The 15581-nt window shown below is 40.1% G+C and overlaps 1 protein-coding gene across 1 annotated transcript in view; it reads right to left on the minus strand.

Annotated features, from left to right (window-relative positions):
* Positions 1–15581, minus strand: part of MAPRE2 (microtubule-associated protein, RP/EB family, member 2) — a 75962-nt gene that overhangs the window by 20641 nt on the left and 39740 nt on the right. The window contains exons 3-4 of the mRNA XM_010006817.1: positions 6642–6787; positions 4449–4662 (exon numbers count right to left, since the gene is read on the minus strand). Of these exons, the coding sequence (XP_010005119.1) occupies positions 4449–4662; positions 6642–6787 (360 nt within the window). The remainder of the gene's footprint in view (positions 1–4448; positions 4663–6641; positions 6788–15581) is intronic.

Raw genomic sequence — 15581 nt, forward strand, 5'->3', positions numbered from 1 at the left:
CGAGAGATCATCCAGTCCAACCCCCCTGCCAGAGCAGGGTCACCTAGAGTACATCACACAGGAACTCATCCAGGTGGGTTTTGAATGTCTCCAGTGAGGGAGACTCCACAACCTCCCTGGGCAGTCTGTTCCAGTGCTCTGTCACTCTTACAGTAAAAAAATTTTTTCGGATATTCACCTTGAACCTCCTATGCTCCAATTTACACCCATTACCCCTTGTCCTATCACTGGTCATCACCGAGAAAAGCCTAACTCCGTCCCCCTGACACTCACCCCTTACATATTTGTAAACATTGATGAGGTCACCCCTCAGTCTCCTTTTCTCCAAGCTAAAGAGACCCAGCTCCCTCAGCCTTTCCTCATAAGGGAGATGTTCCACTCCCCTAATCATCTTCGTAGCTCTGCGCTGGACTCTCTCGAGCAGTTCCCTGTCCTTTTTGAACTGAGGGGCCCAGAACTGGACACAATACTCCAGATGTGGCCTCACCAATGCAGAATAGAGGGGGAGGAGAACCTCTCTTGACCTACTAACCACACCCTTTCTAATACACCCCAGGATGCCATTGGCCTTCTTGGCCACAAGGGCACATTGCTGGCTCATGGTCATCCTCCTGTCTACCAGGACCCCCAGGTCTCTTTCACCTACACTACTCTCCAGCAGTTCAGCCCCCAACCTGTACTGGGACATGGTGTTGTTCTTCCCCAAATGTAAAACTCTGCACTTCCCCTTGTTGAATTTCATCATGTTTCTCCCCGCCCAACTCTCCAACCTATCTAAGTCTCTCTGAATGGCAGCACAGCCTTCTGGTGTGTCAGCCACTCCTCCCAGCTTAGTGTCATCAGCAAACTTGCTGAGGGTACATTCTATACCCTCATCCAGGTCGTTGATGAAGATGTTGAACAACACCGGTCCCAGCACCGACCCTTGTGGGACTCCACTAGTAACACACCTCCAACCAGATTCTACCCCATTGACTACAACTCTCTGACTCCTTCCTTTCAACCAGTTCCTAATCCACCTCACTTCCTGGTCACCAAACCCATACCTGATCAACTTATCCACAAGGATGCTGTGGGAGCATATATTTGATCACCTTAGAAACAGATGTATTTCTGCAAAAAAAAGGTAGTTTGAATGCATCCCCATATGTCTGCTTACTCCTGACACTACACAATAGATGCACATATGTAGGTATGTCCACTGCACACTGTTTAAAAAGCTTTGGATTATGTTTAAAGATCTTCTGGGTTATTTTATCTCACTACTGTTTCCTTTGCTTCGCTAATGAACTGAATGAAATGAACTGAAACAAGGCACTATGAAGATTTCAAAACTCCACAGTGTTAATGTAGAGCAAATGACACCAATAAAAAGTGACATACAAAAAGAAAATGTACAAAAAAATAGGCAAGCTACTGTGGCAAACCGCTACTGATGCTGTCAAATGCTTGCTGCACTGGCATAAGAGGTTATTTCATCCAGCAGCCCACAATGTTTACTGCTCCCACAACAAAGTCAGTGGAAATACAGCTGTGGCCAGAACCTCAGCCATTTCACCAAGGACCCAGGAAAGTAGAATAATACAACAATCAACATAAAAGTCACAGCAGTTTATGCCACCTGATGTACTTACTCATGGGCATGTATTCCCTCTTTGAGTTTCCATCATCACAGAAGATGAAGCTTCATGTGGGGTGGGCAATTCTTAACCTGCTGCAGGAAAACTCATGAGGCCTTCTCTTTTTTTTGCCCTTTTCATATAAATGGCTACATTTTTTTTATTTTTATTTTTCTCACAGGCCATATTATGGTTCCTGTAACAACTGTAATGAATACACCTTCATTTCCAGCACAAGACAGAGGCACATCTTCCATGGTGATTTCCCAACGTGCTGTGGACTTGCTTCCACATCATCCCCATTTACTCCCAAACAGCAGGAGGTGAGGCACACGCAAGCTTGGAGGTGCATACAGCACTCCTCCCAGACTGTCCTCTTTTGGCAGGCACCCAGTAAGGGATCCCATCCTTCCAAGCAACCAGGCTACATAACGTGGCAAGGCACAAAGGCACAATACACCAGTGAAATGAAAATGTGCTCACCCAGAAATTGAAAAAAACCTGTGAACAACTGGCACCTAACTGAAATAGTTTTGTTCTAAAACCCAACCAGTGGTAAAAGCTAGAAATCTCACTTCACCTAGTATCATGTGCTGCCTATAACCCCGCTCCTCAGCTCAACAGAAATGAAATTATCTTCCTGCCTGTCTTACTTCTGGACAATGCTTAAGTTAATAATGAAGGAAAGCTTTTTCTATGACAAAGCTAACTCTCACAGCCACATGATCTTACCAAAACTCATCACACTATATCTCAATTGTCCTATTTCAGACAAGGGCTGGGAAGGCACAGAATATGTTCTTCATACAACCAGCAGCACAATACGAGATCCCTGCATTATCCTCTGTATCAACTGGCTGGTTTCACTACAGTAGCTATTCTATTTAGGATTGTCACCTCTACAGCTTAAATTTGAATGACAGATTTGTGACTTGGTAAAAAGAGATAATTGCTAGGAGAAATTAACAAGCATGGTAAAGTCTGTATTTAATAAAAGTGTCTTTTCCAGTTTCTCAGCTGGACAACATTGTGACATGAGCACTTGGGTTTTTGTTTTCAAAGGGCGTGCAAGACATCACATGGGAAATTACAGTGTATCAGCCCTTGAAATTCAAAGCTTCAGACACAAGATGGTGCAAAACAAAGATGTAAACAAGCTTTAGAAGCCCAGAGCAGCTCTGGCCTGCTATTAGGTGCTCGATTTCCTGGAAGCACTAATGAGCTGAAGGCAGCTGGCCAAGTATGCCCCACTTTGACGTCAAAAGTGATCAGAGCAGATCACTGAAATCTGGATATGATTCCAGAGTGCAAGCCAGCCTAAAGCTGAAGGTGCCTCATACCTTCATCTTCCCTTTGCCAGCACTGCTGTGTATCTGAGCCCATGAGAAGACAAGTCACAGATTTAAGCCAACTGACAATCCGTATTTGAGGAAGGGGTTAGCATAAATAAGGTAAGCTGAGGACAAACCAATAAAGGAATTAAATGCATATATGTTTATGTATGCACAAAACTCTACGGGTAAAGGCAATCAACGCCACTAAAACGTTTGGTAATTTTTACTTGTTTGTTTTTTTTTAAAATGTTAGCTGCTTTCCTGTTCACTTAACTTTCAGCAATCCAAAACAGCATCTGCTTTAATGACCAATCATGCCCACATTACATAAACACTGAAGATCAGGCTTAGTCCCTTGGTGGGTTCCAGAAACACTGCTGTGGTTTAACCCCAGCAGGCTGCTCAGCTCCCCACAGTCACTTGACCACTGTCCCATGGTGGGATGGGGGAGAGAATAAGAAGGGCAAAAGTGAAAAAATTCACAGGCTGAGGTAAAGACAGTTTGATGTATAAAGTAAAAGCCATGCAAGCAGGCAAAACAAAGTAAGGAATTCCTTCCTTACTTCCAGTGGTTACTTAGGAAGACAAATGCCATCACGCTCAATGTGACATTCCCCTATTCCCCCACTTTCTCCTTCTTCCCCCAAGCTTTTATTGCTAAGTATGATGTCATATGATCTGGGATATCCCTTTAGTCAGTTGGAGTCAGCTGAGTCCTCTCCAAATTTCTTGTGCACCCCCAGCCTGCTCACTGGCAAGGCAGCATGAGAAACAAAAAAGGTTTTGACACCATATAAGCACTTACCAGCAATATCTGAAACATCCATGTCTTATCAACACTGTTTTGGTCATGAATCCAAAACATAGCACCATAAAATCTCCTACGAAGACAGTTAATTCTATCCTAGCAAAACCCAGTACAAACACAAAATAAAAATTTAGAAGACAGGTATCTTTGAGAAAGAGCAATAGTTGTATGTTGTTCAGTTAAGACAACTAGCATACCTGAACACTAAGGACACATAAAAACACAAATCAATTAATTTTTTCCTTCTGGTCAGCCCTTCAGATTTGCAAGCATTTCAGTCACCTTAAAAAATTAAAAAGAAATCAGCCTGTGCTGGCAGTTTCCTGTAAGGGTGGAGGTGAGAGAGGAACACACCTCACTTACTGTTCTTGAATAAACTTACACATACCACATTCAGCAACAAGAAGGTTAAATGCCTTTGTCTTCACCATCAAGACATCACTAGAATCCACATCATTTACACCAAAGGTTCAGTGGAGAAGACCCTATGCTTGATAGGGTTGGCCCAACCTACAGCACACCACAAGAATTTATCTTCTTCTGTTTCAGATGCTAAACCTATGACAAGGCAAAAAGAACAATCCATCCACACGGGAAAACAACTTTTAACTGGTATCTCTGTAAAATGGATCCCAGTTTATAATTGTCTTCAGATACAGAAATTCAATTCTTTAAGACTCAGAATACCTGCAGTTGGAGAGTTTGCATGGTGAGACTTTTTGGGCAGGTTGAAGATCTGTTCGCCAGGATCTGGTGGGGGAAGAGCATCTTGACCTTGTCGAGCTTCCACAGGATCATACTCCTTCCCATCATAGTTAGCATCAAAGAACTTCTTAAACCATTGAATGAAATCCAAGTTATCTTGGAAGCGCCCTTTGACCAGTTTTTCCACGGGAATTACCTGAAAGTTAGAATAAAGGTTTCCGATAATAAATATATCACTGCCATTTCTAAACATAAAAATTAGGTATACATATGTATTTGGGAAAAATCTACTAACTATATCAGCTTATATTCCTCTGCCATTTTTTTTCTTCCTAAAAATAAAGGAAATTATGGTGGATTTGGAAGTGCTCTTAGTAAAAAATAGAACAAAAATAAAACAAAGACCTGGCCTTTGATGTGGCTATTCAGTGGGTGTATGTAAGCCTTTGTAACTCCTCTTCCACTGAGGTACTCCTTCCTTACTGTGGTGACAGCCATGATGAATGTAGCTGTTCTGGGAGTAACACTATATTCAGCTAACTAGGGATTTCTGTTTTTAATGGACATGCTACAGTTGAGCATACTAAAAATGAACTATTCTTCAAAAGGTCCAGACGGGAGTTTCTTGCTCTCTGTCCTACTGTTTGAACTCCAAGAAACCCAGCAGCTTTTCCAAGACATGCTGAAGTTCAAACCAACATATTTTGGCAGTACATGTTCATCATATGAACTTACCCCAAGGTTTTAACCTTGTAATTTTTTTCCATTCCATATATAGCTATACCCAGGATAGTTTGTGGACATGCAGAAGTTGACTAAAATACCTATAAACTTTGAGTAAAACAAAATAAATGCTATGAGGATGTCTCCATATCCTGCAAACGTTTCACAGAAATGAAACCTCCAAAAGGTGTCTTGGGCCAGTCCTACAGTGCTCAAGCTTCCCAACCACTGCAGGCAGACTACAGGGACTACAGCTACAGAAGGAGGGTTGCTCTGCCTTGCTTAACTAATGCAGCTGATTAAAGAGCAAAGTTAAATAGAACTTAATGCCTCCTGAATGCATTCAATTTTCAGCTGGAAAAAGAGTACCTAAAATAGTTGCAATTTTCATTTCTTCTTCAAGGTTAAACCAACTGGACATCAAATTATAAGAATAGGATATTCCTAAAAGGATTAATGGAGGATTTTGCACGTCCTTTCAGGTTGTTTCAATTTTATCTTAATTCTGCAATGAGGAAATATAGCAAGTTTGCTCCCTACAAAAAAATTGACAATGTAAACTTTATTAGGCTTTCCAATGTTCTCAAGTAAGTCACACTGTAAATAAAAGCTTCTCCAACATTTCAGGAGATAATGAGGGTTTTCCAGTGCTTTATAGAATTCTTAAGGGACTCTCTATTAAGACTTTAAATTTCAGAATAAGGCAACACTAGAAGCCAGAGCAGAACCTTAAATGGGTATACAGGTAGTGCATCTGTGTAAAACTGGAAGCATGACAGCATAACTTTCACTATTCATTTTTATCAACATAGTAATTTATACTGGTCAGTCTGTCAAACTCTCACATGGAAGCATAAACCAATAATTTATGGTTGAACAAGCCATTTTCTAAGAGACTTTAATTCTTAACTTCACAAGAACGTACGTGCTGTTCAACCTATCGAATCACTGGGTAAGTTATTCCAGCTCTTGAATACTTTAAATACCTTAAATCCCATTTTGGACAAGAAACATGGAATACTTGCAAGAACAGCATATTCCCAAGTTATTTTGTTGGAAATTCAGGTCACCAGTAATTTTACCTATCTAAAATTAAGGTTCACTGAAGGTAAGGAATTTCCAACACATGGTATTTTATCAAAAGGATCTCTGATATTAAGATACAACAAATTGGGCTGCACAATTCTTCAGCAGACACATGGACTCAATTTTCACTTTGTACCTAAACAGAGCATGCCAAATTTCTTCCTTCATGCCTAGATACTCTTGAGATGATGAAAGGCCAAGAAGGACATCTTCACATACAATTTGTAACTCCAGTTCTTAGTCGAAAAGTTGAAAAAAGGGACTTAAGTATTTTGAAGAATTTTCTTTCTCTTACTTATTGATTTTACCCAGTTTGTAAAACTTTTAAAACTTGAAGTGATTGAAATACAAATACAGAATGCCTACCTTATCCACATTCATTCTTTTAAACGATGCCTGCAGAAGTTTGAAGTTGTGAATGTATTCATGCTCCAGCTTTGCTTGAAACTTTACTTTCTTCAAACTAATGCACCCTGGGAACAACATGTCCATGAACTGGCAGTAAGCTGCTCCTATAACAAGAGAATGCACTGACATTAATCCAGATGCACCCAGCTAAGACCAAATGGTGTTTAATGTCATTAGAAGAAAGCATGAGCAGAAAGCTATCATGCTGAATATGTCCCTGCTGTAATTCCCCCTAACACTATGCACCCAAGACCTACTTGTCTAATGTACATTGAATGTGGCATACTAATGTGTTTTTTTTTTCCATTCAATCTTATTGCACAACACACTATTGTGTGGTATCTAATGAACCACCAGGACTAATGCAAATAGAACTTTTTGTATTTAAAATTGATGTTCTTGAAGTCTGTACAGACAGTAGGACTGTCCATACAGTCAAACTGGAAATCTCTTAACAAGCTCCCTCAATCCTCACAGCCCCCTGAATTCAATCAAGCCAAGATCACCTTTATTCTGGCACTTGTAGCTGAATGCTAATCAAGTCCAAATAATTCAAGATTATATCTAACCATGATTTAAAAAAAAAATAATAATAATTGTAAAGCTCCAGTTTTTTACAATACACTAGCCAGTTCCCACCCTACTAAAACAAACATCCTTACTGAGTTTCATCTCCTGAGAAAAGCATTTAAATAAGCAGACTTTCACTTAGTCCAACCCATAGATTTCAAAAGCTGGGCTGCCTGCTGCAGTTCTCAGTAAAAAAATAAAAAATTTAAAAAAAAAAAAATCAACTTTGGGGGCTATTTGAACTTATATAATAATAGGTAGGGGTGTGTGTGCCTGAGTGGGTGGTAAAACTAATCCAGCACAGAGTGGCAAGTATATGGAAACACTTCTGAACAGTATATGGAGTGTAGCTACTAGAGAAAGCCTTTTCTGGTATGCAGGGAACTTCCTCCTACAACATAATCATGTCACTGTCATTTGCAAAATAAATGTTTACTGTTGACACACTCAACATTAAGCATGAAAATGTTTCTGGAAATCTGAGGAAAGCCAATTTCAGTTCTTCTTCAAGAGAAAAAGCATTCTTTCTGCAGAATGCTTTATACTCAGCAAGGTTCAGTGACACCCATTTCTGGAGCAGGGAGGGCTGTGGAGCATCCAGTCCCTGTGCTGCAGCAGACAAGGCAGGGAAGTGATCGCCTGATTACTCCTGACAACTTTGATTTCACTTCCACAAAAAGGACCTTTGTGCATTTAGTGCAGACCAGTTTGGACAAGTAAGTGTCCAGATCTCACCTCACAGTTCAGCCCAGTATCAACACCACCACTTTCTATCAAAAAATAACTCTGCTGAGTGCTCAGACAAACCAAATTAACAAAGCGGACACCTGGCTTGCCCGGTTTTACAGGAGAGGCAACAATAACTTGAAGACATTTCTCTCCGTGGCTATACATGTGTTTTGACAGGACCAACTTTATGCATGAGACAATTCTCATTCTCTGTATCCACTCAACCATCATATGAAGGCTTACAGAGCTCAGAAATTCCCAAAAAGAGAAGCAGAGTTTAAGAATGAAGTACAAAAATTTTCCCAAAATACTGATAGGAGTTTTGTTAAGGAAGGGACTTACCAAGGTCAAGCCTTAGTGCTAAAAAAACCCACTGATATTAAAAAAATAAAAATAAAAAAATAAATTATCTTTCCTACCTTTGTGGGGGAAAACTGCTATTAAAAAATCTGATTTTCCAGGGAGACCTCGTGGTGAGCAGTTTGCAATGGTTTAAATATGATTATGACTCAAAGTAAAGTATTGCCTAAAGGAAAAGGAGCCTTCCGGCAAGTTACAAACATCAGATGACAAATTTGCATCTTCTTACAGAAAGCTGTATCAACACAATTAGTTATTCAAAACTCATCCTTAGCCACAGGACTGGTAAATACGTGGCAACAGAAAAATGACATCACAATTAAAAGCATGGATATACAGATAATGAATGGCTTCACTACATTTATTACTATTTAACTTCATGCAAAAGGATTATTATGCAATCATTTCATGTTGTAAATTGAATTTGTTCCCAACTCTGTCCTTTCATCCTCCTCATATCCCAATTACAAGCTTTACTCTTGATATCTAAGTAATTGCCTGGAGGCCTTGAAAATGCACTGTGCAACCTTTCATCTAGATCCTTTTAGAAAACTAGAAACCCAAAGTGTTCACATGAGATTTTCTCCTTCTGCTGGTAATGCAAATTCCTTCTGCGTGCCTTTAGATAGAGTCTTACTGGGCTTAAGACTCCAGTTACGGTATTTCCTTGTGTTTTCTTCCCATCATGCTGGCAGTTGTTTCTGTGCTTCTGCCAACCAGGAGGTGGTCCTGTGTTTGCACAGCACCAGAGGGCAGAAAACACTGGACTGCATCCACATGACAGCACGAACCTGGTCTCTGACACAACACCGAAGCTGGCTGCTGGGCTGCTTCCCCAACAGGAGGATTTTATTACACTAGCAAATACAACTCATTAAAACCCTGCCTCCTGAAGTACAGCGGCGACACACAAACACAGACTGAACTAAATACAATAAACTGCAGAGCGGAAACTCTTCCAGCCTCCAAGAAAGCAGAGACCTGCCTATCACATCAAAAAGAGAAAGTAAAAATATCAGTCATCTGGGACTACCTGATTTTGGACATGGAGGTTATGTACGTATTTAATATTGTATAGGTACTTCTTTATACTTTTAAGTGTTATCCCCTAAAGCTTGTAGCTTTCACATTGCATTTGAATGCTAAATGTCGGTGCAGCAGAATGGGGAAGGTACTTTCTGCACTGCCCATGGCTGAGATTTCCTGGACACAGCCAGAAGAAGCAGCCCTACTTTAAGTGCTGCAAGATTACAATGCCTTTACCTCACATGCACAGCGTAGAGACGTGTGGTCCTCTGCATACCAGACAGCACTTTAGACCTATTCAATTTACTATACAACTGATCCTTCAACCTGGATGCATCAGAAAGGAACATTTTTAAGTTAATCTAAAGATTAAATAATGAAAGATTAAATAAGTAGAAATAATGATGTCATGGCTTGTGTCACACCTTTTGCATATTTTACATGACGAAAAGGATTATCATGCCACTATATTTTATTGAAGGATTAAAAAATTCCATACATTTTCAGCAAAGCTGAAAACCTCCCCTCCCCAAAAAACCCCCCAACAAAAAAACCAGAAAAACAAACAACTATACAGAGGAATTGAAAACATACTACCTGCCCAGAATGGCTCTTACTACAGCTGTAGCACTGCAGAAGAGGGATCAATGTTAAAAACCTCTCATCCTGTATTAGCTAACAAGCAATTTAGAACCACTGGCTAGAAACCCTTTTGTGTTTTTGATCTAAAATATTGATGCAGCCATTAGTTCCAGAAGATACTCACAGGTCAGGTTCCAAAAGCAACCTGTAAACACAGCTGTGCTGATTACAGCCCCAGCAGTCACTACGTTTGGCCCAATTAGTGGGCAGGAAGAGTCCAGTAGCATCATGGAGTTTGGGGTCCCTGTGCCAGGCTCAGGGGAGGCAGTTGCCAGAGGAGGGGAAGCGATGCTGGGGCAGAATGAAGACACAAAGGAAGAAACAGAGAATGGAAGACATCCTTGTTTAAAGCTATTACAAATGAAGGGGCTTGCCACATGCAGTGGTAAAGCTGGAAGCTTCTACCAAATCTATAAAATTACAACATTTTTACAGCATTTTCAGAGTTGTAGATAAACTTATACTAGTTCCCACTGCAGTAAGAAATACTGAACTCGTTCCAGCTTTCATCCTATACTTTTCTTTCCCTGCTTCTGTGTTCCCTTCCAAGACTGTCCCTACTGACTTACAGTTTGCTCTGAAGCACATGCACTCTGCACCATTAGATTTTCAGTTTGCTTTTTTTCCTGTTCCATCTGGAGGCTGAGTCCACAAATGCTAAGAAGTACTTTCTTGATAAACAAAAATACTTCTGCATCTGACTATTTAAAGAGCAAGAAAATTAAAGGAGGTAACAACAAAGACAAGAGAGTCCTGTTTACTATAAGTTTTTACTGCTCAGTAAACCTCCTAGATTTCAGCTGGAGAGCAAGATTAGATCCTTGGGGTTTTGAAGCATTTTTGTTTATAAACATATAAAGGAAAAGGAAAATAATATTTGCAAACGAACGTCTTTAAATATACTATGGTTAGTATACTAATAAAGTATTTAGTAGCAATGTAAGCTCTGGTATTGCCAAGTTAGTATTTGTCCCCTATAGTAGGAATCAGGTCAATCCTTCACATCAAATGTCAGAAGACTCTGTCCCTCTCTGCTCACCCCTGCATCCCTGCAGTGTGTGGGAGCAAGATCCTAGAAAGTCACATAAAACCACACCAGACAACATGGGAACACAAAAAGGCTCATGCAAAAATAGGGCCTGTCTATGTGGGGAGCTGTTTTATTTTAATTCTGCTGTCCAAGCCACAGCAAAAGGAGCTAAGCACTAGACTAGAAATTTGGCATAAATGCTCAGTAAGGTTTTTGTTCTAAAACAGCAAACAACTCAATTTTAAACCTTTTAACCAGGCCTCAGTTTGATTTTCACATATTCAATTTTTGAAAAATCCCATTTGGGAAAAAGGCTGACTGTTACTTTCTTCTGTAATTACAATTTTTTGTTTGCTTGCTTGCTTTAAGGAAATGTTTTTCACATATTCTAAAAACATACATCCAGTCACATTACTTACAAATTCTTTCAAATTATTCATTCCCTCCAAAGCTGCAACAACCTGACCACACATTTGGAAAATATGGGATGATTTGTATGCAGATTAATCATCAGTACTTCAGTTCATAAGAGCAATGGTTGCTAACACAGATGGGAAACTGCACACACCCGGGATTTTTGTTGCTGGGACAACAAAAACAACAAAAAAAGAGGAGCATGCAATGAGCATGTGAGTTTTGATAAGAAAGGGGAAAAAACCCACAACAGCCAACTAGCAGTTTACAGTACAGCAGCACCTGGGGCCTGCCTTTTACCTCGGGTAACCTGATGATCTTTAAGGTCTCTTCCAGCCTTGGCCATTCTATGATTCTATGCATCTAACTGACCACTGCTTCAGTCCTGTGCCACACAGATGGAGCATTTGTATGACATAATTCAGAATATCTGCTGATAATTTTAAATAATGACTGTGGGAGGGAGGTTTCTCCTGTGTCAACTTGTATTCTCTTTTTCTTAAATATCTAAATCATTAAGCTGCTCATAAATTATACATAGCAGAGTTTTGGATACTTAATTTTTAGCCATAATTTATTTTGGATTTCATTAACTTTAAAATGGTAAAATCAGAACAATTTCAGAAAACACAATTACCATTTTATTTTAAAAAGCTGCGTAATTCATCACGCCTAAAAAAAATAGCACACAAAAATCTAAAAAGCTCTTTCAAAAGCAAGGAGATCAAGCAACTGACCACAAGTGAGTGCTATAAGTAATTAAATAATAATGTTTTAAAAGTAAAAACCTTGTGTATGTTCTATTCCTCCTGAATTCTTAACGAAAAGCAACCAGGAAAAAATATATTATTGGCTGAAAAATCTGATGATACTGCTTTGCAAGCTTCCTCAGAAAGTTTTGGAAACTATCTTAAATCCAATCATTAACTTCCATTGTATCCCTCTAATCCTAAACATCATATGGAAGATATTAGAGAGGCATTGACACTAAGCATCCTCTGTGTTGCATGACCTCAGGACAACATGCCAGTTCCTTCAAACATGGCTTGGTTACTGAGTGCAAATGGGATCAAGCCATGTTTTAATCATGTTTCCAAGCTGCTTTACAGACCCAATCTTTGCAAGGCTGCAAACTGGAAAGAAAACCAACCCAAAAACACCACAGAAAACAAGCTGGCACCAAATGCTCCGACAGAGTCCTATAGCATAGACTTTAGGAACACACATGTAGGATGTCACGGGTTAATGTAGGCACTGAACAAAATACACCTTCTGAGACAGGAAAAAACAAACCCTCTGCAGTTAAGCCACAGAATACACCCCGTTTGCACTTACGTGTGCAGAAATGACATGCAGAAGAAAAAGTCCTTCTCACCATCTCTCTGCCTGGCCAGTAAACTGCTTCTCCAGTCACCCCAGCCCTGCTCAGAAAAATCTCTGCCACGTGCAGAAGAGCTGGGGAGGCAGTGTGCTTGGCATGCTGCTTCCCACTGCCACCCAGGATGGTCCCAAGGCCAGCAGGTGCCACAGACACGATGGCTGCCTGGCAAACACACACTGCCAGGCCTAGGGAGTGGTGACCAGCCCCACCACACAGAGCCCAGCACGCAGCTGCTGGGAGCAGAGCACCTTGGACACCCTCTGCAAGGCAGGGAGGATTCTCCACCCTGCACAGCACCAGTCACAATGATCAACGGCCCACAGAGGCTGTGATGGAGCTCCTCCCCAAATCCTGAGCTGGTGAGGCAAAACAAAGTCAAAGACCAATATCTACCCTACCTAAAATTCATCTACCACTGCCTAAAATTCTGTCTGCATGCTCTCAGATTCAGCACTTACCAATGACCTTCCTTTGAGATTAGGGTGGTGGAGAGCAAACAAAATTCATCTATAAAGGGACTATGTATTTTCACAGGAGAAAAGCCAGCCGAGATACAGTGCTCTATAGCAGTCACCACAAGAAAAATGCTCTGTGGAAACACCCAGGGCTCATGCAGACAAAGCATGACAGTCTAAAATTTGAAAATGCTAAGCCACGTGCTTTTTTTGTAATATGGTCATGTATTAAAAGCAAGGAAAAAAAGATAACATACACACACACACACGTAATCCTTGATCCTTGCACACCAATTCTGAAAGACAGAAGGTCTCTATGCACTGAAGACCAGACAATTTGAAAGTTGACAATTCTATTGAGAATTTTCAATGCAGAAAGAGGCGGAAGGAAAGATTCAGTATATTCTTAATCTCAAAGGAACACCCAAGTATGGCTAAGGCAGAAATTGTACCTCAATTCAAACTACATTTTCCTTCCTACATACATTTACCATTTCTGTCTTCCTTGCTCATACTTTCTATAGCTTGCATGCTTTGTACTGTTTATTTTTCATTCATATGTAAGCCCTCTACAGTCTCCTGCCTGACTCTTATTTTGAATATACTCTCATGTAGCAGCTACTCATGAAAAGCCCTGTAACACATTCACTTGGTATTCCCTATAGATGAAAAACAGCCTTAGTAAAGAAAACTCAGTTATAAGCTGTTTAGTAAGAATTCTTTTTAAGAAGCCACTGTATTCATTACAAAAATAGCATGACTCCTAAGAAACAAGTAGTGTCGATTCATTTGAAACTCCTATTCTGCCAGCCTATGGGTGTCGCACATGAGATTCTGCTACATTAAATCCAGTCAGTTGTTCTCTGTGATTTTCCATTCATGTATCAAATTAAACGCTCTTGAGTCTAATGCACTTTGCCTTCAATTAAAACCATGAGTTATAAATTTCATATTCAGGTCAACAACCTTGCAGGAGGTCAAACATAGAGACCAAAAACTGACAAATGGACAGTCACCTAAAGCAAAGAGAACTGAATTGCCTTGAGATGCTCAGTGAGATTTTCCTTCTTGAGTTGTCAAAACTAAAGTACCAGAGGAGCTGCAGACTAAATTTAGACTCTCCAGGGCTGCATCCATCCATAACCTGGCCTTTTTGGCACATCACTACTACAGCAGGCATTCAGAAAGCTCAGGGGACACTGCACTTCGCTCGGCCTAGTTAGCAGAGACAAAAACACATGTAAGACTCCCAAAGAATACAAATATTCTATGACTAAGCCAGCCTCTTTCTTTGCTGCTCCTCATCCTAGCAGCTCTGTTCCTGCAACTGGGAAATAGACTGGTATTGCTACCACATACGTAATATCAAAGCTACTTCTACTTGGTAATGAGAAAAGGAAGGTCTGATTGCTCTTTCTATCTTTATTACAAACTGTCATATTAAGCTTTAGGTTTGCTCTGAATAAAGCCTTTAGTGAAGGCAGAATGCCACATTATTCCTTCTTGCTTAAGCTGAGAATGTAAAAAATTATTGCTAAGTTGGTTGCAGAAGGTAGTCACTCATGAGGTCTCTCAGTGAGATGCTGAATACAAGTGTATGCCACATCTTTGGAGCTCTTGCCTCCTAAAAGTAACACCTTTTGAGTTTTTCATTCTGACTTAACATTCTTCCTTCCCTCCCCCGCTTTTTTTGGCCTCACATGTAGCTTTTTCTGGCCTTTCAATTGCTCCTTATTAAGAAAAATTAACAAAAACTGAATGGTCATATAAAAGCATGACAAATCTTACTGTTTTTTTCTAAAAAAAAGAAAAAAAGAAAAAAAGAAAATAAACTGTCCATACGATTTTAGAGTAGGTTATAAAAATTCAGTTACAGTGGCTCTGCAGCTTCCTGGTAATGCTGTGAAATGCTTCATAGTTGTAAAGAGTTTCCCACATATTCCTTCTCTTTGAAGTTCTGGAGAAATGCTCATATTTTATGGAAACTAACATTAAGCTGCATGAAAGCTGCCAGTTCTTCAAGGGACATCTGCCAAAGGAATGCCAGAATGAAGGAGTTAGACTGGCTGCTCCCTAACTACGGTCAGTACCATGCCTGCTGGTGCTTTGCCTCTTAGTTGGCAGCTCATCTAATCCTACTGTTCCCCTAGCTTCCACCCTGTAAACTGCACTAGAAGTACACTAAATAAACTGTATGTACATTAAATAAACTTTTCTGAGTTTGCATGGTAAGCTATATTAAATACAGAAAGATTCCCAAAGCCTCTTGTCCACCTATCTTCAATCCCTAC

The sequence above is a fragment of the Chaetura pelagica genome, unplaced genomic scaffold (assembly GCF_000747805.2).
Source record: "Chaetura pelagica isolate M959 unplaced genomic scaffold, ChaPel_1.0 scaffold109, whole genome shotgun sequence".
In the NCBI taxonomy this organism is placed as follows: Eukaryota; Metazoa; Chordata; class Aves; order Apodiformes; family Apodidae; genus Chaetura; species Chaetura pelagica.